The sequence below is a fragment of the Betta splendens genome, chromosome 1 (assembly GCF_900634795.4).
Source record: "Betta splendens chromosome 1, fBetSpl5.4, whole genome shotgun sequence".
NCBI classification, from domain to species: domain Eukaryota; kingdom Metazoa; phylum Chordata; class Actinopteri; order Anabantiformes; family Osphronemidae; genus Betta; species Betta splendens.
Genome location: NC_040881.3, coordinates 15,852,758 through 15,878,055, shown reverse-complemented (window position 1 = coordinate 15,878,055; position 25,298 = coordinate 15,852,758). Strand labels below are relative to the sequence as shown.

Sequence of the window (25,298 nt, the reverse complement as noted above, 5' to 3'; positions counted from 1 at the left end):
CTGGCTGATGGAGCTCCACTGTAAGTAGACCTTACTCATCAGAGTGGATAAAATGCTGTATTAATTCACTGCTCGGCCTTTATGGCATTATCTTTAAAATATGTTCTTTGTTTGAATGAAGCAAACATTATCAAGTCCTGTTGGCTTCTAGATGTGGAGTCCTGACAGGCTCATGATGTAACTCACACTGTTGTGTCTCATTATACTTTTCTTAGCTTCCTGCAGGCAACTTCAGTAAAGATCCCAACTTGAAGCAGTATGTTTACCTCCAAGCTCAGTTCCCTGACCGGCTGCTGGAGAAGGTCGTCTTAGTGTCCTTCCAGTCTGGATACATCTTCATTCAGACAGACAAGACCATCTACACCCCCGACACTAAAGGTGAGTTCATGCTGTGTCAGGACTAAAACAGGCAGTGTCGCTACAGTATATACTGTATGGTTAGTAATACAATATTTAGAAACTATATCAATTCAGATTAGTTTGATGTCCTGTAAAAGCCTTCTCCAAACCAGAATTGGCCCAATGCTAACGTGATATTATTAACACTTACTGTACTTGTATTTGCACAAAACACCAAAGCCCTTTCATCATGTCACTCTCAAATATAATGACAAACATACATCCTCTGCTTGTTTTGAGGCCGTTACTTTGAGGCTCCTGAACGCTGCGCTTTCAACTTGTTTTCCTTGCGCCATTTTGATAACCGGAAGCAGGAGGAGCTTCTTCTTCTGCGCTTTTTTTATCGAGTCGTTGACATCCCAGTCTTTAGCGCTTTAGTGCCACCTATGGGTTGTTCTCGAAACGGAACTTAAAGTGCAGCGACAATGACCAGAACAACCAATTTCACTGCGCATTTATTGTTTTTACTGTATTGATGTGAAAGAGAAATCTCTTAATCAATGACATTACAGCATTATATTCATATACATTTATATTTAAAAAATCCAGTTTTGAACTCTTTTCACCTTATAAAATAAAGACCCAATTCAAGTGATTATCAATAACAACAGGAGGATATTTGCACTTAAAGAGGCCATCTGAACAATACTCCTTCCACTGTAATTGGAGGCTGAACTAATAATTTGAAAATCACTCCGTTTGTGAATAATCACATATTCCAATCCGCGTGAACACATAAGTGGCAAGCGGTGCTGAATCTTGGCACCTGAAAACAGACACACTAGGTTTTTCTAGTTCTAGAAAGGTGGTGGAACATGTTTTTAAATACTGCTGATAATTCATATAAAGCTGACAGCTAATGCAAACTTCAACCAAACAAAACTTGCCTGGCTCTATAGGCTACTTTGGCAACTAAACGCACTGCCACAATTTGTCACTTTGTGTTTTATACACAACCTCAGTGAAACGTGAAAACATTTAGTCCAGATTTTGTTCTGCAATCTGTCAATCTGCTCTGCTGCAACCTGGCACACCAAGTGCTCGTGTTCATGCATTTCAGCGTCTGAGTCCGTGTACGCAGACAGAGAGGTAGTGTGTATGGTTGAGGAGGCCTCCCCAGTGTGTTGTACTAATGGCCTAATCACTAGGAATCACAATGTCATGAAATAAAAGAACAAACCACAAGCGAAAAGCTTATAATCATGATGTAGACAAACAAAACTCCCATAGCTCTTTAAAGATTTACAAAGAAATAACATGTGGCAGGTCTGATAGCCAGAGAGTTGCTACATATGTCTGGAACATTGTCTAAAAACGCCCCCGAACACGTGAGGTCTAAACTGTACAAAACAGAAAGGAAACTTCACAAACACAGGTGTCGTTGCACTCGTGTGTGACCTAACAGCATTTGTGTGAGCGGTGATACAAGAAGGAAGATGAAAGTGAAGGATGTGAGCTAATATTACAGCATTTTAAAGATAGAGACAATAACACTATGGATACTTGAACTGTTAATATTAATCACATTAATATCTCTTGTGGTTTTCTCTGAACCCATCAGCGGCCCTGTTGAATAAAAAGTAGGGTGGATCAAGTGTCAATTTCTTAAAATGAATTACGTGACTAATACAGTCAACAAGAGCAATGTGTGAAGTCACAGTAGAGGTGGTGAGAAGGTTGACTGATATGTTATGTGGTCAGTCGTTCCATGTGTTTCTCATCCAGCACAGAGAAATTCGACAAAGAAAAAAATCCCTCAAACAGCTGTCAACAGTCTGACAGACAGTCAGCTGTCTGCTCACTGCTGACACTAGCTCGTGATCATGATCACACACCCAGAGAGATTCACTCCAGAGTCCTTTGAGCTTGGTCAAGGTGACTGTGTGGCCACGGTAAACCAGGTCAGAAGGAAGACTGAGTGGCTCTCGCTACCGTGTCCACTCATGCCCGTGAGTTGTATTGTTGCTGCACCTGTAAGGCAGTGAGCAGTGACATTCAGTTCAGCAGTCAAGTGCATCCCATACAGGTGAATGCACACAAGATCTATGAATGGAGTCATTTGTTGTTTTGGATCCTGTACATAATTTGACACAGGACAATAAATAACAGTCTACTGGTTACGGGTGGATAAAAGGTGTAGAATTATCACAAATTTATAGTTAAAAAAAGCCAATATTCATATTTCAAAAAATGAGAAGGCTGCAAAGTTCTGCTAATGACAGGAGTTTCTTCATCTACCTAATCTGGTGGAAACTCTGATGGTGAATCAGTGTGTAGCAGCTATTCAGCTGTGAGCGGGGATTATCGCCATGTAAGTCCACACACATTCTGATCGGAGTACAAAGGCAAGAATGGACCGGGTGTCTGTAGCCCGTGACTGCAGAAGGGTCATTAGAGCTGAATGTTACATTCTGATCTTGATAATAGCAGTTTCTGCACAGAGAAACACCCAATAATAAAGCAGTTCACCTCAGAATGAATCAGACTTCAGCCAGTGCTCATCTGTCCCGATGACGTCCCAAAGCCAAGATCACATCGGGTCACTTTACGTTGACATTTTAGGTTTCACACTTTGGGTGTGAGATCAACGCACGCTCATTCATTGTGTTGCCTGCGCTACAGAAGCTCTAAACACATTGTTATCACTTTAAAGATGCTGATGCAGACATTTTAGCAAACTGTTGCGTGGAAACACATGCTGCAGCCATGGAGCTACGTGATCAGTCAGTTGGATTCAGGTTTGTGTGCAGCGGACATCGGCCAATATTTACTCTCCTTTCAGCTCCTGAGGGAACAACCCGTCTCTTCAGCTGCACTGTGCTCACCTGCAGCGCTACTTTAATCTGCCCTCTGTTTATTGAACAAGCACAGTTAGCGTTCACCAACAGTGTGGGTGTAAACCAACAACGAGCTCACTAGACTGGGAAAACCGAAGAGTCAGGTGAGAAAATATTTGTCGGGAAGTTTTCACTAAAAAATACTGTAACTACTTTAAGAACAACAGATTTTAATCTGTAAAACCTTGACAGATGTGAGCAGATCCCAAACCTTCATTCTGGGGTGAACTGCTCCTTTAATAGTGAGGCCTGCATTACAGAAACACAACTGTCTTAGAAGCGTCTCTCAGCCAACGCTGCCACAGTGAAAATCAAACCAATCCCTTTCTCTGTGTTGTTCATTCTTACAGAGTGTGCTGTGACGTGTAGTTATATCAGTGCTCCAACGTTCTTATTATATATTATGGTACATGTACAGAAGCACATTATGATGCAATGTATGATGTGACAAGGGAAAGAATGCAATCCATGATACAAATAAAGGCATGAGTGAGCTTTAACACAGCCGTACAGCACCAGCCACAGGACTCCACTCAGTGTTTTTTCTTTCTTTTTATAAAGTTACTGAAGGCACCAGGACTAAAGGAACTATGTGATGAGCAAAACTACGTCAAATAGAAGTTTGGATCCCACAAATCATGTGCCTTAAAAACACTTCGAAGATTTGACTATTAACAACCAAAATTCATGTTGAGGCCAAACCAGCAGATACAAAAGATTTCTTGGTTCCACAAAACGCCTAAAACATGTCTAAGTTAAAAGTTGTACTGACGTCTTTGCATGCGCAGCTCCGGTGGAGGAGGAGGAGGTGCGATCGTGTGGGCGTTCACTGCTGGTGACACTATTGGTGCTTTTTTTCTGAAATTGCCAATTACCCAGCAAGGCCACCAACTCACTCTGCATCCAACCGGTGACACGCCAACAACATGAAGCGCCTGATCTGAACCTGACTGACGCTTTAGGATGAGTTCGAAAGCAGACGCTTCATTACGGGTAATGTGAAAAGCAGTTTAAAACAGATTAACCAGTTAAAACCCATTTATTCTTACAAACCAATTTCATACACTCTATGGAGAACAAGCCACCACCATAGGCTGACATTATATGGGATGTTTGTATCTACTGGTCTGTTGACTGGTGCTGTATTGTTTTAGGCTTCAGCTGACTAGAGGGAGACAAATTTCACTTGCTCAAAATTTTTATCTCAAATTGTAAGAGAAATTTAAATTTAAATTTTTTCTCTACACAGGCCAAATGAAAGAAATGTTAATATAACATTTCCAAAGTCAAATTTAATTTTGAATAACCACATATCTGGTTATAATATCGGTACCTTAGAGGAGGGGTTAGTGTTCTACATATGTACAAACTACCAGCAAGAATATGTCTATTTACAAGTGGGTAGCAGCATTTTAGAAATCGAAGCTAAATGCACTACTGACAAAAAGAAACATCAGTCATGCCACTTTTGTTTTCAAAAAAGACCTCATTGTATGTTTCGCCAAATAGGGTTTGGAGAAATGGAGCCCAGCTGTTGTTAAAGGAACGGTAGAGGTGACAAAGGAAAAATGAAGGACAAGATGGAAAACCTGGGAAATGCACAAGCCACGAAACAAAAGGAACCAAAAAAGAAATGAGACTGCGCATGTGACTCCCTGCGTTGAATCCACGTAGTTCTGTGAGTGAGGGACACACACTCTCCCGCGTGTAACAGCCACGTTAAGCAAACGTAAATTAATCGACAACCATGGGCGCGTTGTGCGATGACGTGAGAGTCTCCAGCTGTGTGACATCAAGATGCAGTGGCGCACGCTGGGCAGCAGGAGGCGCCGGCGGCTCTAGAGGGCGGTGAGGCGGCCGGTGAGCGCAGCCTGCAGCTCAGAGGGGAGGAAGACCCCCAGCTCCGTGATGATGCCTCCGGTGATGAGCTGGTGAGGGGTGACGTCGAAGGCCGGGTTCCACACCTCGATGCCTGCGGGGGAGCAGCCGGGTGAGTATGGGAGGAATGTGGGAGCTTTTTTATGTCTTTCTGGGCACATATCAAATCCCTCTCCCTGAGCCGCTGTGAAGCCGAACTCGGATGAAATTACGATACAAAGAACTGCTGCAGGTTATTAATCCAGCAGCACTAGATTCTGATTTTGTTTAGTGAGTCTGAATCATTGACTTTACAACATCAGGGACTCTTGATGTTTGATGTATGCCTCTCTACCACTGGTTGATTTTGGTTCACTTTAATTACCCTCCTCTGCTTGGTTCAACAGAATATGTTGAGTTATTAAAACGCGCTTATTTAATGAGAGCTCTGACCTTAGATGCACATTACGCCGTGTGCAGCTCATAAATATAAACTTTCATTTCTAAAAAAGTCTGACTCATTTCCTAAAATAAGATGACTACAGGGGTTTTGAATTTCAGCAGAGGATTAACGCGCTGGTCAGTAGCTACAGCAGCAGGACTCAGCTGCCAGCAGTGAGTCACTCGCTTCCGGGTCCATGGGTCAGTGGAACCCATCCAAACAAGGACAGGCTTCACTCAGGTTTCCCAGGTGCCTGTCGACCACATTTCTCTGCCTTTAATTAATATCGTGCTATCTTCTTTACATTGAGGTTGTATCAGGACAGCCACACAGGAAGTGATCGTCAGTGGTCAGCTGATTCCTGGCGTAGATGCACAGCTTTAAATCTCTGCTTTAAAGAGAGACAGAGGGGGATATGCAATGTGATGTACATGCACGCGTCCCTCCCCTGAGGCCAATGTGCTCATTAAATGAGCGTGCTTTAATTACTGTGATGTCACCGACTAACTAATTAGAAATCGAATGAGTCAACTTAGAGTCGACAGATTCACCTAAAACACGCCTCCAGCGTTCTCTGCTAAGGACCTGCAGCCCCCCCCCCCCCATCGGGCCACGCTTACCTGGGGCGGCAATGGGGACCCCGTTGATGCTGGTGAGCTCCTCGGGTGGACGCACTTCAATGACGATGTCCCTGCCGCTCTCCAGGCTCAGGTCGCACGACGTGCTGGGCGCCGCCACATAGAAGGGGATCCCATGGTGCTTTGCGGCGATAGCCAGCTGGTACGTGCCTACCTTGTTGGCCGTGTCGCCGTTGGCAACCACTCGGTCGGCGCCCACCACCACAGCTGAAGGGGGGCAAGAAATGACAGGAAGGTGTGAATGAAGGCGAAGCGGACGAGAGGAGGGCGACGCGTGCTGACAGACACTCGCCTGTGATGCCCATTTCCCGCATGGTGAGGGCGGCCATGCTGTCTGTGATGAGCGTGGCGGGGATTCCCTCCGCCACCGCCTCGTACGCCGTCAGCCTGGATCCCTGGTTGTACGGCCGCGTCTCCGTGCAGTACACGCGCTTCAGCCTGCCCAGCGCGTGCAGGCTCCTCACCACGCCTACACACACACACACACACACACACACACACACACAGAGACACACACAGAGACACACACAGACACACACACACACAGACACACACACACACAGACACACACACACACAGACAGACACACACACACAGACACACACACACACACACACACACACACACACACACACACACACACCGTCAGTAACGCCGCAGCGGACGCACGCACAACAGTCGGCCCGGCCGCTCCAGTCTTACCCAGTGCGGTGCCGTATCCGGCGGTGGCCAGCGAGCCGGTGTTGCAGTGTGTGAGGATGGTCACGGAGTCCCTCGGGACGCCCGACAGGATGTGCTGCGCGCCATAGTTACCGATCTTCCTGTTGTCGTTGACGTCACGCTCCAGCATGACTTCGATCCAGGCGATTACACTGTGGGGGGGTGGGGGGGTGGGGTTAGCCTTCGTCTGTCACTGGGGCCCAGCCCATCCAGCTCACCTTCCCTCCAACTAACACACTGGCTTGTGCTCGCATCCCGACGCGTTACCTTCAAACCACCACATTCCTCCACTGAATAACTCGCCAAAGCCACGAAAAAAAAAGACCTCGCACGTCCGCTCTAGGTCACTCAACCCACCGCTCTGGTTTCATTTTTCACTTAGATGAATCACTGTCACCAAAGGTAGGATGAGGGGCGGATGCTGGACACGACTCATCAGCCTGCTGTGATTAAATGACTGTAACCGATATCAGTAGCACGCTTTTGAGGAGAACACTGACAAAGAGGTCTGTGTCAGGGCCGACAGCGCCTCGCGTCCCTGGACCCGCTCCCATCCACCGACACTGCGACGCGTTCCCCGTCAACCAGCGGCAGGTGTTGAAGGAGCAGGTGAAACAGCAGCAGCTAATGGTCGCGTCATTGAAATGTACAGCACCCAGTGTGCTTTCAATGGACGAGGCTCATTATGCAGGAAGCCGGTCGTACACTCAGTTTGTTAAGCCTTAAGGCCCTGTGTTGTTTTCATGCAAACAAAGGTTCTATTTACTGTATCCTTGTAGCTGCTCCTTCACATCCCTCACACTTACAGACTGAAGCCTATTCTTTGCATCCTTTTTCACTAAGTCCAGCAGCATCACTTGCAGGCATGCATGGGGTTTCTTTAAACACAACGCAGGGTTCCACCCATCCAACATTGCTGTTGTAATTACTAGGGACTCTTGGCTGTGACTAAGTCTGTAAAAGGCAGGTAAACACACACACGCGGGGGAATTCAAAGGCTTCAAATGAGCATTAATCAAGTGAGTGAAGTGAATTCGGGGCGACTCGCTCACCTCTCCCTGAGCTGCTCCGCGTTCTTCTCCATGCTCTCGTTCTCGGCAAACTCCATCAGCTCGCGAGCGGCGCGGCCCATGTTGACGGCCGTGGGCCGGGCCGACGTCAGGTGGCACAGGGACTCCCTGATGAAGGTCACGGGGTCATCGCCGCCGGCGCCCGCTCGCAGCTCCACGGCCAAGCTGAGGCAGCCGACGATGGCGATGGCCGGGGCGCCGCGCACCTGGAGGAGAGAGAGAGGCAGCCGTCGTCACAGCGTGGTCCTACTGCGGTTTCTAAGCCAACTTCTGAAGGATCCCTAGTTTTCATGAGGACTTTTAATCTAGTCTCAACAGAGTTCAGAGTGGATGATCACAGAGCCAGAGGTTGTCATGACATCTGAGTTGGAGTCATCCGTCGCCCTGCCTCTCGTCTCCAGTACCGTCACCCCTCCTGCATATGGCACGTTCCCGTCTCTCGCGCTCACACAGGATCAAACGTGTAGCTACGGCGTGCGTGCATCAGTGGGAAGACAAAGACTGAATAACCGCTCAGCCCTAATAAGTGAACATCTGAGAATGCTGCCAGCTGAGAGAGGACCGTAACAACCCGCAGCTGTCTGAACACCTCTGTCTGTCAGGGCTCAACACACACAGATGAAGTGGAGGTGTCACTGGGTGTAGCACAAGACCAAAACGCAGACGAACCCTGGCAAAGGCCATTAATAATTCATCAATAATCTTCCCCTAAGAAAGAAAGAGGATGGGGGGGCATATTTCACGGGTGGGAGCCTGTGTGCAGATACCAACCCTGCTAGAACAAAACCACATAGATCAGCGTGCTTTCTGTGAACGGGGTAGTTCCGCTGGCATTAAGAGAAAACTATAAATAAATGATCGAGGAGCTGGGGTGGCGTGCGGGAGGGGTGGGGGTGCTGCAGGTTCCCTCCAGAATAAAAATACAGGCCGACAACGGGTGCACGGCGGCGAGACACACATGCGTGGAGCGGTGGGAGCACAAAGAGCCGACAGAAAACACGCACGACGCGAGTGCGTGGACATGCAGCAGACACGCAGGACGCGACGGGCAGGGGAGAGCCCGGAGTGAATGAAAGACAGGGAGGGGGTGGAGAAGGAGAAAGGGGCTCCGTACCTTCATGGACTTGATGGCCTCGTACGCGTGCTGCACCGAGCAGATCTCATCGTAAGCGGTCTGGTGAGGCAGCAGCAGCTGGTTGAGGATCTGCAGGGACCCGGCCCGGTAGCGAATCGATTCCAGCGTCATGACCGAAAAACGATGCGGGAGAGTGAAATGGGAGGGGGGGCTGCACGTATGGACCGGTTGCGGTCAGGTGCGCGCACACGCACTCACACACACTTCCACACACACACACTCTCCTTTTCCCCCTCGTCTCTCTCGGAGCGGACGCACGCCGAAGTGACCGCGGCCTGGCTGTCGGTAGTTCCGGGAACCGTCGCAGAGAAGAACGGGGAAGTGTAGCAGGATACGGCGTGAGGGTGGAGGAGGCGCGTGCGGGACGGAGTTTAAAAAAAATGAAAAGAAGAGATGATCTGCTGTGCCGACGGGAGGGTGAAGGAGGGAAAGGAGTGAAGAGAGGGACTGGAACCGCTCACACGCTGACAGACGAGCAGAGAGGTAGACACGGAACCACGTGTTCACCCGAGCAGGAAGCCCTCGGCTCGCTGGCCACGCCCACCGAGGTGTCGCGGGCGATCCGAGCTGCTCGGGAGCCCCGCGTCGTGTCTGTGCACCATCCCCCCTCTCGGCGAAGCTCCTTTTGTCAGGGGGTAAATTTCACATTCATGTTATTAGCATAACAGCAAAGCCTCAGCCACCCGCCAAAGAGACATACTGTCTTTTATTGTTTTAACCCTGTTCCTTCGGCTGACATCTGCTCAGCCTGCAGGGAAGCTAATAGTACACATGCAGAAATGTGCACGTGCAAAGGTTTCCCTTAAATCCAATGACCACACACTTAGGTCTAAAGTGGCACCCGATCATTAAGATCATTGATTTCTTTTGCTTGTACATTGTTTAGGATCTTACTGTGTCATCAGCAGTAGAATCAACACTGTGTTTAACTGGAGCCTCTGCAGCACAAAATGTTAACTGAAATGTCAATAAAACACATTATTTCTGGTAAGAAAGTAGCTGTCGTAGACCTGGTTTTACATTCATTATGAAGTCCCAGGGTTTAACTGGAAGTCTTGATTACGCCTCATTCCCACAGAAGAGAAACAAACATGCCAGTTCAGACAGTCAAGTTGTTTGGCCATTTTAATTAAACCTCATACATTAGCTGATAACGCCTAAACAATCAGGCCTTCATACAATCGAAGTTTGAGCTGCACAAAAACCAGCATGACTTACACTAAAAAATAGAGACAGAGCATATCCCGCTGTATATTTACTGTACATAAATATTACACTTAGATTGATTGCCCTTCCACCAGTTCACAGATTTTAAAAAAATCCCGCAAGACCAGATGAATATGTTTCCTGAAGCTGATTAAGACAAAAATGCTAAACAATCCACCAAACTTTTTTTTCTTTAAATGGAGTGTAGACATATTACAGAATAGGACATGAAGCAGAGACACAGACTGAAACACGGGCTGAGTAGTGTTGACTCTTAGGAGGGAAGGCAGTCAGCAACCAGCAGGACAAACTTTAACAATACGTCCTGACCATCATACAATCACACTGAATGCTGATGAGCTTGTTGCCATAACAACAGTGTGGCCTCAGAGGCCATGAGGTTAGTTGAGGAGAGGGGTGATGTGGTGTGAGTGTGTGTGTGTTTGGGGTAAAATGGAGTTAAAGGGTCAGCCTGGAGCTACGCTGTCTCATTCACTGAATCAGAGCCACATTTAACGTGACCAAGAATACCAGTGGATTTGCATGTTTTAGCCTGAATCACATAAGCTTTACATAAAAGCTGGTGCAACTTAACCATAGTGCTGTGCCATAGACAGCTGTGGTAGATTTAAACATTGGCTACAATATCACAACTTTTCTATCAAAAACAAACATTTCAGAACACAAGATGAATACAATTATCGATTTATGGAAGTAATTATTAGCTTTAGCTGCAGGCAAGCTTTTGTTTCTCTTCATTCCAGTGCAGCATGAGAACCAATTAGTAGATCCTTGAAATGTTCTTGAATTGTGTAGTCCATGGAGTCCACATTCATTTTTGTCAGTAACATTATCATAATATTTATCATTGATGCAAAGCCTCAAATAAATCTGCTTTTAAACTGCTCGGCTACCTAATGCATCACTGGAAAACATTAATGTAGACTTGATGGATTATGGACGTGATGGATTACACAACTCAAAGAGCCAAATGTCTGGCTCAAAGTCAAGTTAGTCTGCTAAGTGATTTTGGTATCATGTGGAAATTAATGGAATTCTATGGCTGCCTGAAAGAGTGGAGACCTAACATGCAACATCTGCAGCCGCGCTGCACAAGTGTTTAAATTAACATCACAAGCAGTCAAGGTCATTAACCATGAATCCACATTGGTATGACCACATTAGAGTCAGAACATGTTTTCTGTTGATTTAAAAAAGTTGGGAGGAAGGGATGTTAGAATAGTTTTGAAGTCCCATGTCAAAGTGGAGAGTCATGATTGTGGTTGTCTAACTAGGAGTTCATTAGCCAAACACACAGGTAGACGGTCACATCGTGGCCGCGTGCATCAACATGGTTCCACATAATCTACCGGCAGGTTTGCAGGTTCCAGAGGAGGCATCTGTCCACAGTTTTCAACAGAGCAGAGAACACGTGGCAGCAAACTGACACACTTCCTGCTTTTGTGCATCTTGTGGTTTAGGTAAACAATAAATCTATACAAGTGAGTACATCTAAAATCTATATTTAAATGAGCATCATGATTACAGCCACAATAAGTAAAGTAGAGAGGAAGCATGAGGACCCTGAAGACAGGGATGCCCTCGGTGGACGAGAAATAGAGATACACCATCACCCAGCCTCACTGACACATATTGGCTCATCTGCCCATGTGTATTTATCTTCTACGGTGGTGCTCAGTGGGACAGAACCCGTGTTTTCTTCCCCCCTCAGCAGCACACCTCAACATTCATGAACAATAGCAGGAAACGAGCACAGCAGATGCTAATTGTTCTCTAATTGACAGCAAAGAGGGCCTAATATGGTTAAAGAGTTTAAAGAAGATACAAAAGGAGCCAACGTATTGCTGGTTGTCTGAAAAATCTCTGAATAGACGCCAAGGAATTAGTGTGAAGCTAGAAGACGAAGCTGACAACAAAGACGCAGCAGCTGATGAAGAAGAGGAGGCAATCCTCTGGCAGGGCTAAGCTCCTTCCACATTCATGGCACGCTGTTAACACCCCCTCTCCCCAGCCCCAAAGGCGACTCTACGTCTGATCTCGTCGTCTCCTTGGTGACATAAACACTAATCCCTCATTATGGGATGTAGGCTGCAGCGCCCCGAAGTCCCGTTTTTTTCTGCTTTTTTATTCCCATATCACACCACTCCAAACGGAGCAGATTACTGTAATCTGGAAACACTGGAGCAGACAGATTACATTAAGCTCATTACACACATAAAATATGGGGGAAAGGGTTAAAAACACCTAAGTCCATGGGTTAAACACACTTCAGAACACACACATATTTGGTGATCATTGGACCCAAACAGACCTGGTGTAAAAGGTCTTCTAGCTTATCTTTCACTTACAAATTAAAGGAAAGATGGAATAAAAAAAAAAAAAAAAAAAGATAAACAAGTGGAATCTGTAAAGTTGAACGTTACAATCTATTCTCTGTAGTGTCTTTCTTAAACGAGTGCAAATAAGCCTGGTTCTCCCATAGCGCTTTGATTTCTGTGTTATTTTCTTGACGGTACAGATCATTCATATCTGTGTTAAAAGTACTAACTGTAGTGTTTGTATACGAGTGTATGAACCAGGGAGAGATGAAATAACAGTACGTTTGCCAAGTCTCTGCTTCGTTCCATCTGTTATTCCCTCCTTCATCCAGTACGTTTCCTTCTCAGTGATTCCAGCTGAAAAACAAAGAAAAACTGTTTATGTATGGACGATAAGACGTTAAAACCGTTTTTAAATATAAAACTAGCAAACTTACCTCACCCTCTACCATCTTCAACCTGCCCAGTGCATCCTTGGCAGCTTCCTAATAAAAAAAAACACTCTTTACAACACCAGCATACATAAGCATGTACACAGCAACAATCCCATTTATGTAACTCTGGCCCTGAACTCACTCTGTTGCCTTGGCTGGAATACTTCTTCACAGACTCAGAAAGTCCTTGGGTAAAGCGCTGCAGCACATGTTCATACTCTACACAGACGGGCAGCGGAGGGAACTGGTTACATGCATAAGAGGTTGAGACCCTTTACTTGCACACGTCAATGGGAAACATGTGTGTTACCTGTCAGCAGAGCAGGGGAGCCTCGCTCTAGCTCTGCTTTTTGCCACTGCAGCCTGTGTGTGACTTCTTTGTATTGATGGATGAGGTCAGATGGTGGATCCCGCCGGTTCTTTCGGTACTCTGCAATCTGAGAGACGGAGAGAGCGGAATGACCGATAAGAGCTTACGCCTCCAGGTCATTACGAGTCATTAGAGAAGAGCGTGCTGTGAAGAGGCTCAGACCAAACAAACACACAGACAACCTTTCTCTCCAGCCGCTCCTTGTCATAGTTGAGGAGACTGAAGCTGTGGAGTTTGTACTGTGGTGGGGAATTGTTGGGGTGACTGCTCCTGCTGCTCTCTTCATGTCTGGGTTTGGATCGAGGTGAAGGAGCCTGAAAATACAAAATGAGAGTTTAATAAACTGACACTACCATTGTGTTGTGTGCCAGTGGTTGACTGTACGGAGGAAGTACATATTAACTGATGGACGGAACAGTACACGTCAAGCCTCTATTATTCATCTTTTCAGTGGACTTTAATAATATATATGATCGACAGTATTTACTAAGGCTGTTTCTTTTTTATTTTGATGCCTTTTGTATTAACTCATGAATTCAATATAATATCCTTTCCGGGCATTTATGGGTTTTGTGCCCATGTTGGGTTTTTAATCTATTGTAGATGCTCGAGACACTGCAGGTGTTCACTTGAGAGCATGTAAAGTTGGTGAAAGTTGTAATAAAATAAAAATAGGATGTCGCCCACCTTCAGATTCAAACATTAGTATGCAGAAAACTGAACTTTTCACTGAACAGTGAAAACACTGCTCACCTTTTCCTTCTGTCTCTCTGGGGGAGAAACTAAAACTGGCTCGAGAACCAGCCACTTCTCTGTCACCGGCTGAATATCAGCTCCTGATACAGGCTCTCTGAGCTTAACTCTCACTTCCAACTTTCCGCCTGTGGCCTTGCGTCCATCCATCACCTATGCCACACATACATATTGTCAGGTAGTGGTGGTATTTGCATACATTTCCATCATTTCCAACACTAACCTCTATGATCTCTCTAATATCACAGTGGTTTTCTAGACCTTCCAGCTTCAGGTGAGCTGTGCCCACCACTTTGTCCGTTTTAAACAGGCCTCTGTAAACAAACAAAAGTCAGTTCATATTCACAGCATTAATCAGGCAGATAAGCATGGAGGCCTTTCTCTCTATAGCTTCAATAAAGCCCTGTGTTACCCCTTGTGGATGACTTCAAACTTGATCCCTTTGGACTGTATAACACGCTTAAAACCTCGGTGGTTGCGGTTGATGTTAAGTTTGAACTGCTCTTTAAAGTCTGGACTGTTTGTGCCCTTTACTGTGCTGGTTTTGTCTCTTTGAGCCTCTTCCTACACAGAAAGATAAATTTATTAAAACAACATCAGCACAAAACGAGTGATACAGTATCAGCACTTAGTGTGAAAGTCTTACAGCGCTGGGGAAAGGAAACTCAAACTTCACACTGGCATCTAGATCGTTAGGCGAGACACCTGAAGGTAGCGAGGTAGGTGTGAGTACACATGCATTTGACACAGTGTGGCCTGGATATTATTAAGATGCAGGCACACCTACCTGAGGGGGCTGGTAGACTGATGCCTCTTATGATGTACAGCATCAGGTCATTAAGTGTCAGGTTGGAGTAGGTCCTAGAAAACAAACACGGGCCATTCAGAACGGGCATCCTGAGTAAAAGACATCAATCACTCAGCATCCGCGAGTGCCAAACAGCTCTAACAGCTGAATGAGTCACTGCCAGAGTTACCTAGCTGTTAGCTTGGTGGGATACTGGAGCAAAGCCAGGGTGAGTCACAGTGAGTCACTCTGACTCATTTTTGCTGTAGTCAGAGAAAGCAACCCTCATCTCATCCAAATGAATTGTGTTTCCACAATTAAACACCTGATTTTGTTCAAGACTACACATTAAGGTCAGATTTCAAGAATAAGAAAACACGAAGGTTACGTTACAATTATATAATTACTAAACCCTGATGATGGCACAACCATCTACTGACTGTCATCTACTGTATTGAAACTAGCGACCGCTCATGGATTTTTAACAAACGGACAGGATGCCGCTGCTGAAGACTGGCAGACATCTTCAGAGCCTGATGGCTACAAAATGCTGACTTCAGTTTCTTCCTTTGTTTATGCCACACAGAAACAAGACACTTCAATATCAATTCATCTCTTGTGAATTGAAATACATTATATAATTTAGTTTAGTTGCTGACTTGACAGAGTGGATGGTCCTCTCCTCTGTGCGGCACTTGGGAACTGGCTGACCTTTGGCATGGGCCTTCTTCAGGATCTCTATGTTCTGCATACACTCCTCAACTAACTTCTCAGACCTGGAGACAGACAGAGATGGATGTTACACACAAAGCCCCAGATTTATAGACTGTTACAATGAGACCTTGCAGTAAGATGTTATTTCATAGGCTAGCTCTTTGCCAACACACTGGTAGCTTAATTCAAACATACATACAACCATACAATTAGGAAATGGTTTCTTACTTCAGAGCCTCAGACATATTGCCCATGCGTATGAACTCTTGTGAGCAAGTTATACATTTCTGTAGATCAAAAAGAAAGGAGTAGGATTGAGACAATCTTTACAACAGTCACATAGTATACTGCATATAGACATCACACAGAGACACATCTCAGAACGTGGTCCAATTACTGTGAGGACAAATGATAACGACAGCATTGTGAGGGTGTGGTCTATTGAGTCAAAAGCAATTTAGAAGTTGCACCACAGTGATGAATGTGCATTTCCTGACCTCATGCTGCTTTTTTAAAAGGTCCATGAGGCCGTGATACTGCTCACTGGAACGAGGAGAGAGAGGGGAGGTCCGTGAGCGAGCCAGGGAATAATCATCCTCGCTTACAGGAAAGCTGGGAATCTGTCAGGGCAAAAATACAGCATGACAGAAAGAACAAACTAAATGTCGACATATACAGTACTTAAAAAGCCCCATGATTTTAACAGATACTTCAAAATATTTAAATCTGTAACCCATTTTTGAGGTTCTCAGATTCAGCTTGCAGCACATCTTTGTCTGTTTCTCTTGGTCCTTTCAATAAATCTGTTCACTAGAAATTAAGAATGTGTTTTTGAGTTTGTGTGATATTCTGCTGATCAACAAGAAGGCAAACAAACAAAGGCACAAGCTTAATATACAGTACCTGGTTAATACACTGTGGGCCTGAGTCAGAGGAAAACACATGGGTTGTATAATAAAATTATGTTAAATAAAAGTGAGGAAAATGAGAAAAAGTCATATGGGAGTGATGAATCAAGCTGAAAATATGCAGACAGACAAAAACAAGCTAAGATTATGAAAAGCACAAAAGTGATTACATGCTATCTTTGCTTCTTTCTGTCTATTTCAGTCACAGTCTGTGTTAACACACTTTACATTTAGAAGTTCCAACAACATTTTCAACACCATCATGCACTTGTATGATTTACTTGAAAACATTTGTAACCTTGGTGATATCAACAGGAAGGCCAGACTTGGCAGCGTTGATCATAGGGTCCAGTCCCTTGGCATTTCGGAGGTGCTGCGCTGCTCCTGACATGTCCTACAAACAACCAAACAGCAGCAGAAGCACGACTCAAACTGCTGTAATCCATGGGAACAAAAGTCCACAATGGAGCCCTCCTTACCTTCATATTTTTAGAATGCAGCGCTGCACGCAAAAATGCTTGTCGCCTAAGCAACAGGAAGTCCACTTGCTGCTGGGCTACAAGGCCAAGAGAAAAACAAGTGCAACTTTTTCTTTGTGTAACACTCAAATTACTGTTTCCACGCAGGAAGTGCACATATGCATGTACAAATCCAACACTCAAGTCATACCCTTGGGTCCCAGTTTGGGAGCTGTGGAGCCTCCAGGGGGCTGAGGAGCTGGAGATTTTGCTTTTTGGACAGGAGGACGAACTGCAGCCTGGGAATACGAGAAATGATAATGGAATAAATTTGATTTTTTTCATTACTTTAAAAAGCCGTAAATTACTTGTCCACTATACTTGAGGAGACGCACATACGTGATGCAAAAAAATTAGATCTGCAGCATGACATAGCAGTGGCAAATGGAACTCCTTGGCTGCACAATAACAATCTGACCATTTGGTGGTGCTTTTATGTTTTATACCTTTGCAGCCTCTGTTGGACCATCCTCTTCCTCATCTTCTGCGTCTGCATCCTGATTAGCTATCTTCATAGCCGTTTCCAGAACCCCCATTAAGTTCTGCTGGCCTCCCTCTGAGCCCTGAAGCGGTGGACAGCCTAGAATAACCACATAACAAAAAACTGACTATACAGTACATTACATACAGGAAGCAGGCGCTAAAACAAACTTAGAATCTGAGTGCTACCTGGTGGAACAGGTAGGTCAGACAAGTTGATGGGCCGTCCAGCTTTGTGAGCTCTGATGGCATCCTGGTATTGCTGTAAATTAAGAAGGGAGGCAGCGCAGACCAGGTTATAGCCATTAATTAAATGAGCAACAGAAAAAATTACAGATCAGTTACAAGAGGGTATTTCCAGTCGAAATAATCAAATTAGACATTGTATTTAGAGAAACAAGATACAACGGCAGCACAGGGTAAAAACTGTAGACTCATCACAACAGCTGTGTTTAAGTGACAAAAAATTCCATAGCTGATATTCTCCAGCTTTTAATTACCTGTTTTACATACACAATATTTTAAAGTGTATGTTGTTTACCTTTACAATACGCTCGTGCATGCGAGCTTTACGATCGTCTCCTTTACTCTTGGCTCCCTCTGCTGCTGACTTGTAAATGTTCATCCTCTGCTGAAGGGCCTCAGCCAAACTGCTGGGAGCAGGTAGGTCTTTGCAAAGCACACACACATTTTAAAATGTAATGCGTATCCCTCTGTATAACTTGAAGGAAAGGAATACACTGTGGTTACTGGAGCCTTACCGGCAGACGCCACCTGGGCAGGTGCATGTAGAGCAGCAGCTGGAGCGGGAGGGGCAGCAGGTTTAGAGGAAGACTGAGGAGGTGGAGGTGCATGCTGTTCTATGTCTTCTGCATATAAATCAGAAATAAGCAGTTGCATAAACAAGGTTATTTTTAAAACCATTCATTAATCGGGTAAAAAAAAAAAAACAATCAGACAATCAGACAATTTTGCAAAAAGTACCAAAAGGTTAATTACCAAAGGCTAAATAACATTAGGTTTTAAAATTACTTATAAATATAAAAACATATAAATTTGTTTTGTCCTACAAAGCAGTCATTTAAAGTCCAGCATTAACAACATGGTCCCCATGTGGTGAACTATATTTTCCATTTGTAAACAACCCCTTTTCCAACAGAAAAAGTACAAGACATGGAATTTGTGTCTTACTACTCCATTGTTTAATCTGACTGTCAAACTGTTTACCATAAGATCTACTATTTGTCCTAATTTCAGTTGATAAAGATAAATGCTTTTAAAATTTATCCCAATCATAAAGTCCATAATCATAAACTCACCAGGAGGAGGTGGTAGTGAGCTCAGGTCTACTGGTTCACCCCTGTCCAGTGCCTCCACCAGAGTGTTCAGTTTCTGCACAAGTGAGATCCCATCTGTTTTTCTGACATTTTCTTACACAAATTAATGACATAACCATAACTGGACAAGTTACAGTACCTTGGCGGTAACGTAGTGCTGTTTGGCCTGGTCAATGTGACCACTTTCTTTGTTGTTTATGGCAGCCAATTTATACTCCCTCTGTCTGGACAGCACTGCCTGTTTCAGCTCTGGGAAACAGACAGTGGGAGGGGAGAGGGGAAGAGAGAAAGAGCAAAAAGACAAAAAAAAAACATGATGGCTTTTGATGATGGCTGTTAAAAAGTTATCACAATTGGTCATGGGTAATTACATATTAAATATGTATATATTTGTATGTTTATACTGTACATGACACGACGATCGCAACATTTTTAACTTTTGCTCGTCTTACAGTTGTTAAGACAGTAGAGAAATACATTTTTGGCTGCCAGCTTACCTGAGTACTGCGTGTTGGGCTGGTTGGGGGTCAGCGGGGAGATTGCAGGTGTTTCTGGGGTGATGGCAAGAGGCCTTTGAGGGGGGGTAGGATGGAGTGACTTGGTATTAGTGGCTGTCGGTGTAATGACCCGCAGAGGTTTTTGATTAGTTGGAGGGGGAGGCATCTGCGCAGACTGTGGCAATTCCCTTTCTTTGTCTGACTGAGACTCCGAATCAGCGTTGGTGTTTCCACCAAGAGCAACAGGAGGTGGCATCTCATCCTCATTGACTGGTTTTCCTTTCTTTACAGATGTTAACATAGACTGTAATGTCTAGGGTTAAACCAAAAATAAAGGTTACAGAGAGCAAAAGGCCTTCCATTCACACTTCACAGACCAAGTATGACGAAACAACTTGAGGGGTTGAGATGTTACTCCTGCTTATACCTTCAACCCGCGATCATATCGTCTGACTTTGCTGGTCTCCCCCGCAGCCTTGGCATTTGAAATGGCTGTTTTATACATTTCAGTGCGCTGCAAAATGCGGGACTCCAATCCTCCTGCACCACTGGAGGCAACAAGAGGTGCAGAATGGGAAGGGATGCTTGCTTTAGGAGCCGCTGGAGTGACTGCAGGAGGGGAGGGAGTTTGTTCTTCACTGTCCTCCAAAACGTCATTAAGTTCTGCCTATGTATGGGAAGACACCACCAGAATGAATGGAGATATTTGAAGGCAAAATGAGCATGAAATTATTTGCAGTGAGAAAACCTGTAGCTGTAAGCTGTAGCTGTAACCAACAACATTTGTACTGACAGCTAGTGTGTTAATCTCTTCTTCAATTTATATATATTTATGCTAGACTTAAATCCAATTCATTAGACCCCAAAAGAAACATTTTCAAATATCTTTCTTCTTTAAATGAGATCAAACCAAGACACATCTAAATATTTAAACAAAGCAGTAAATGCTCACACAAACATTTACTAAGCAGAGGCTTGATACTTTCTTGCTAACCACTGTTGATGGATAACGTCACAATATCAAAAGAAATATGCATGCAATGAAACGAAACAACTAATCCACTCTAAAAAGTATAACTGTGTGAGTATGCTACCAGTAGATCTTCATCATCCAAATCTTCATCCGCAATTTCTTCATCATCCAGGTCCTTCATACAAAGCGCTGCCATCCTCTCGATATCAGCCATGGGAACAGGAGCTAAACAAGCACAAATACATGAACAGTGGCACCAAATAATGGATATTACATCCAATTCTAAACACGAGCCTGTGAACAGCAAAAGATGTGGTTTACACTATAGGATTGAAAGTTACTCTCTCACCTTTTCCTTGATCTTTCTTCCCTTGGGATCTACCTCCACCTCCTCCTCCCCCCATCAGGTTTAACAGCTCTGCCTCCAGAGCTTCATCATTTGCATCGTCATCCATCCCTCCATCTGGGGACAGGTCAAGGAGCAGCCCCATCTAGCACATGGAACACAAACAGGCAGAGAAAGAGAAAAGTGCTGAATCACAGCTGTCAATTAAAGTAACAGCAAACATCGCAGCTTATTGTTGGTCATGGAGGGTGTTACCTGTTTGGCCCGAGCTGCCCCTTGGCCCCGGGGAGCGGGGTTCCGGCTGCGACTCATGGACTTCTTATTAAGAAAAAGTTAAAGGCAGGCTAAATTAAGCGTCATTAAAATAAGAAGGCAGGCCATGAGAATAAAAACAGTTCCCACATGTATCTACACACATCAGTCAGTTTGCATTGCTTCCAACAGCAGCCGCTTTTTATCACAATTCATTTTCTTATGTACTGATAGTGTCGACTAAGCTCTGTTGTCATGTTAGCTAACAGCTAGCTAGCATAACATACAATACAAGACCAACAGTGTGGCAGGCGGGCACTTACCTGGTCAGTGCCACGAACTTGGACGTCGGCGTTAGAGCGAGTCGAGTCGGACTTTCGACTCGACTACAGTTCAGACCCCGTGGAGGATACGGAGCAGCAAAACGTGTATCCAAGACAGGTTTTCCCTAACGCTTAGCAGTTATTCCGAAGTGTCAAAACAAGAACGGTAAGCTGTACCATTACTTCCTATACTGTGTCTCCAATAGCAACGCACGCCGCGCTTTACGGCTGGACGAAACACGCCCATTACTGACGTAAAGCTCGACGTAGCGCAACGCCTCTGTCGGTGGAGCGGGCGTCTGGTTGGGTTATTGGCGGGGAGAAGATGTCCATCAACTATTTTTCCTTAAATATCGTTAACATATACATTGTCAATTAACTTAATTTACACAAGTCTGTTATTTGAAACTCAGGAAATACACATTATAGCTGTGAGTATGTGAATCCTCGTTATGTTAGCTAGCTAATAAATGCATGTAAGTAGAATATATTAATGTAGGTGAGTGTTAGCTGGACATAACAACGGGAAGTAGTTTTCTCATGTGGTTACTGTCTATTTTTTTATCCTTTTAAAAGACGACATGGCCAAAGGGAAAGCGAAGTTCAGCAGTGGTAAGAGAGATGCTCTGGTTGAGATAATGTCACTGTTCAATAGGTTATGGAAAGCTGATTAAATTGCATATTAAATTTTACCTGTGCCCAGTATTTTTTTTCAGGCAGGTTTAGAGCCACGGTTAATCCCCTGTGTTTTGATTGTATTGGTCTAATGTTTAAAGAAAGCGTAGCTGCACCACAGCCTAGATCACTCAGGTCAAGAAAGAGGGAATGTCCAAGTGAGGAGCTTTCTGTGGATGCTGAAGCTCCTCTCCATCAACAGGTAGCTCAAATGACCAACCGAGACCCCTCATCTTCCTCCAGTGCAGTTCAGGATATGGCTATTAATGTTGTTTTTTAAATATATTTTAGGACTCTAAAGGAAACAATACAGCAGTGGTCAGGACACATGTTCAGAGTCTCGAGTCCCCTCTGCAGGAATGTGCTACTATTACAAGTCATCTACTTCAGGCAGCAGAGCAGTCCTGTCCCACCAAACACGACGCCTTCACTGAAGAAAAGCAGGCAGAAAACAAGATGGAAGCTCCTGACGAGCTGAAAGAGAATCCAGCCACCTGTCCCAACCAGGATCCCCAGCCACAAGGCTGTATAATAAATCTTGAAAATGGTGTTGGAAAGAAAGAAATACAACCAGAAAAAGTAACCGTACTGGTATCCGATACACTCACTGATCATCAACAAGTGCTAACTGCTGAAGATGCTGATGGATTCTGTGTAGACGCTTTGGAGAAGCAACTTGATGCAAAGACAACGTCTTATTGTAACTTGGAGAGCCGCCATGAAAGCAGCCAAGACAAACCGAGCCAGGTGTGTGTGGATGACTTTAGAGACGTTGCATTGGGCTTACCTGTCAGGAAGAAGCGAAGGATGGGTATGTGTGGTCTGACAGAGAAGGAGCGCAGTTATTTTCTACAGACACAAAAGCGGGAAAATGGGCACAGCGAAGTAGAGGTTGAAAAGCAGCTTTGTAATAACGCGGTGGACCCTGTGGCTCAGGATGACACTGTAACTCCAGCCCCTTCGGCAGAGATACAACTTCAGTCCAGCCTCTGTGGAGGGGATACAAGGTGAGAATCGTGTAGTGAGGTATCCAGATTATGTAGCATGCTGTATGTTAAGAGCTGTAAAATAGATTACAAAGAGACATAGGAGGCACTTGAAGTTAAACTAAAAAGTCTTTTGTTGTGTGCTTTACTTGTGGAATACGCTAAAACACAATTAGACAAATTTAGTACAACGTACTCCACTAACAGACTAACAGACATGTAACTGTTATTTCATCCCTTGATAATATTATCAACACACTCAGGACAGAAACTGAAGTCACTACGTTAGATGGGACCGGTGCTTTGGTCCATTCGGACGGCTCTGAGGGAAAGACCAGTGAGGCTGAGGAAAGCACAGTGACAGAACAACAGTCAAATCAAGGTGCAGAGAAGACAGTGGGCAGCCCTTCAATGAGTCTGAAGGAACAGGAACAAGAGGAAGCTATACCTGTGAAACAACGAGAAGATGGGGAGGAGGACTCAGCACGTTTTGACCGCATTCCTTTCACCACCAATTACACTAAAACATCTCAGAATGAAGAGACTGAGAAAAAGAACAATGGGAGTGAGACTGACAGTCTGCTGGTAGGTGTGACTGGGATGAGAGATGAGATGATGGATGACAATGGAGTCGAAGCAGGCGCTGCCGCCACAGACTCAGTGGGATTCAACTGTGTGAAGCTGAATGTGAGGATACAGAGACACCCAGTTAAACCCAGTAGAGAAGAAAGACAATGTAATTGTAGAGATCAGGGCATGAACCAGCAAAACACATATCTCTCATCTCTCTTCCTCATAATTAGAAAATAATTAGTTGGTTATAATTACAGTAACATACAATAGGATGAAGGTGATGATCTGAATAAAAGTTCCCAAGTTAATCGAGTTTATCATGTCTGTATTTGAATTTTGGGGAACATCTGATCATTTATCAATGAATACTAGTGAAGATTATTTCTATTCTGTGTCTTTCAATAATAATCAAAAATATGTTTGTCCCTTTACATTGTTTTTGTACATAGTGTGCTCTTTATGTGGAACCTGCTGCTGGTTCTTCCACTGTGAACACAGAGCACAATGAGACCGGAGACACCATGGAGCCGTTTGGATCACAGCACTTTGATGATGTTTCAGACTCACAGCTGAACTCCATTGCTCTGATGTAAGGAAGTTTCTGCAGGAGGTGTGAATAGAGGGGGACGAGGAAGCCATTAGAGTAAACATGATCAAGGCCATATTGGCTTCAACTTATGGTTGAGCAATTCACTAGTGCCAGGGTGTAAACTTTGACTTAAAATAAGTGAAACTTTATCTCAGAGACATTTTGATTTTTTATGTCAGTATCATCCCATCTTCCAGATGGTAGTCATATTTTAAGTTGAGGTGTGAGCATGTGGTAATTTTCCATTTTTTAAATGTGCTTAATCTTTTACTTTCAACCATCCAGGGAGGAGAAGAGGATGGGGAAAGAGGAAGATGCTGGTTTCTCATCCTGTCCACAGGATACCACAAACCACAAAGATGCCACAAACCTGGTCTGTGGGCTCATCAGAGAACTCTCCTCTTTAAAGTCAGTCCCAGAACTCTTCTCTTCTAACTCTACTCTTCTGTTTTCTTAAACTCCCTCTGTCGTGCATTTGATGAACTTTTGACTTCTGCTGCCATTGGTCACTTTCTCTGTGCTCTGATTGGTTAGCGTGTGGTAGTCAGACTGTTTGGCACCTTGCAGGGGCCACCTCAGGGACATCTGGTCGGTACAAGCCCTGGAGGTTCAAACTCTGGATGTTAAATCTGATGCAGTAGTGTAGACTAGCAAAAACATTGCCAGTGTTACATAGCCAGGTGTGTGTTAACATAATGCATTTTGATTTGGTTTCTGAGCATTAAATTCATAAATTTATAAAATTCATTCCCACTGCACATCTCCAGCCTTCCTGTGTGCCTAAAGGACAGTGTGGTGAAACATATGTAATCACGAATACAAATAATTCAAATTTACCCTTGCTTTCTTTCAGTCGAAAGGTCATGGCCGCACACAGGGAGCTGGAGAACCTGCGCCGTGGTAGTTCCAGGAGCTCCACACACTGAGGACACTGAGCCTAATGTTGCCTGGAGGGTTCATTGTTCCACTGTTAATGAATATTTTAGTTTATTATATTTTGTATATCGTTTAGACTGAGAAGTCAGGCGTTCCTGTTCCAATAAAGCTGGTTGTATAACTCAGTAATCTGATATTATGTCATTATTGTATTATTGTAAAAACTCTGCACTTTTTTGATGTCGGTCTGTCGACAAACGAAGA

General features: G+C 44.5%; 3 protein-coding genes across 5 annotated transcripts; 1 reads left to right on the top strand and 2 right to left on the bottom strand.

Annotated features, from left to right (window-relative positions):
- Positions 1-836: 836 nt before the first annotated feature.
- Positions 837-9,973, bottom strand: mri1 (methylthioribose-1-phosphate isomerase 1). The gene is made up of 6 exons (XM_029152967.3): positions 9,078-9,973; positions 7,946-8,169; positions 6,876-7,045; positions 6,466-6,642; positions 6,156-6,380; positions 837-5,208 (listed from the first exon to the last, which is right to left on the bottom strand). The coding sequence occupies exons 1-6, from the start codon at positions 9,207-9,209 to the stop codon at positions 5,075-5,077; spliced, it is 1,062 nt and encodes a 353-aa protein (XP_029008800.1). The 5' UTR covers positions 9,210-9,973; the 3' UTR covers positions 837-5,074.
- Positions 9,974-10,205: 232 nt separating this feature from the next.
- Positions 10,206-21,478, bottom strand: cc2d1a (coiled-coil and C2 domain containing 1A). Its single transcript, XM_029152876.3, has 28 exons — positions 21,336-21,478; positions 21,016-21,078; positions 20,764-20,905; positions 20,536-20,639; positions 19,869-20,108; positions 19,442-19,754; positions 19,084-19,193; positions 18,927-18,999; positions 18,369-18,476; positions 18,149-18,276; positions 17,797-17,869; positions 17,574-17,707; positions 17,279-17,366; positions 17,089-17,165; positions 16,908-17,003; positions 16,199-16,321; positions 15,930-15,988; positions 15,647-15,763; positions 14,988-15,061; positions 14,847-14,905; positions 14,613-14,764; positions 14,424-14,514; positions 14,201-14,353; positions 13,630-13,761; positions 13,388-13,514; positions 13,220-13,296; positions 13,081-13,128; positions 10,206-13,000 (listed from the first exon to the last, which is right to left on the bottom strand). The coding sequence occupies exons 2-28, from the start codon at positions 21,070-21,072 to the stop codon at positions 12,968-12,970; spliced, it is 2,988 nt and encodes a 995-aa protein (XP_029008709.1). The 5' UTR covers positions 21,073-21,078; positions 21,336-21,478; the 3' UTR covers positions 10,206-12,967.
- LOC114856953 (uncharacterized) lies at positions 21,362-25,228 on the top strand. Of its 3 annotated transcripts, none has more exons than XM_055507327.1 (8): positions 21,362-21,501; positions 21,912-21,947; positions 22,112-22,212; positions 22,302-23,017; positions 23,260-23,683; positions 24,019-24,158; positions 24,444-24,566; positions 25,012-25,228. In XM_055507327.1, the coding sequence occupies exons 2-8, from the start codon at positions 21,917-21,919 to the stop codon at positions 25,082-25,084; spliced, it is 1,608 nt and encodes a 535-aa protein (XP_055363302.1). In that variant the 5' UTR covers positions 21,362-21,501; positions 21,912-21,916; the 3' UTR covers positions 25,085-25,228. The 3 variants fall into 3 exon arrangements, with proteins under 3 accessions (XP_055363302.1, XP_029008751.1, XP_029008745.1); XM_029152918.3 differs by lacking the exon at positions 21,362-21,501 and adding an exon at positions 21,579-21,766 and having other exon boundaries at positions 23,260-23,581; XM_029152912.3 differs by lacking the exon at positions 21,362-21,501 and adding an exon at positions 21,580-21,766.
- The last annotated feature ends 70 nt before the right edge of the window (positions 25,229-25,298 follow it).

Coding starts and splice junctions, on each gene's coding strand:
- LOC114856953 (XM_055507327.1), top strand. CDS start 21,917: ATGGCCAAAGGGAAAGCGAAGTTCAGCAGTG. Junction 22,213..22,301: donor AAGCTCCTCTCCATCAACAG/GTAGCTCAAATG, acceptor AATATATTTTAG/GACTCTAAAGGAAACAATAC. Junction 23,684..24,018: donor TCAACTGTGTGAAGCTGAAT/GTGAGGATACAG, acceptor TTTTGTACATAG/TGTGCTCTTTATGTGGAACC.
- mri1 (XM_029152967.3), bottom strand. CDS start 9,209: ATGACGCTGGAATCGATTCGCTACCGGGCCGGGTCCCTGCAGATCCTC. Junction 7,046..7,945: donor GCGGAGCAGCTCAGGGAGAG/GTGAGCGAGTCG, acceptor ACCCCCCCACAG/TGTAATCGCCTGGATCGAAG. Junction 6,643..6,875: donor CGGATACGGCACCGCACTGG/GTAAGACTGGAG, acceptor GTGTGTGTGTAG/GCGTGGTGAGGAGCCTGCAC.
- cc2d1a (XM_029152876.3), bottom strand. CDS start 21,072: ATGAGTCGCAGCCGGAACCCCGCTCCCCGGGGCCAAGGGGCAGCTCGG. Junction 19,000..19,083: donor AGCACTACGTTACCGCCAAG/GTACTGTAACTT, acceptor TCACTTGTGCAG/AAACTGAACACTCTGGTGGA. Junction 16,322..16,907: donor TTCCTGTTGATATCACCAAG/GTTACAAATGTT, acceptor TTGCCCTGACAG/ATTCCCAGCTTTCCTGTAAG.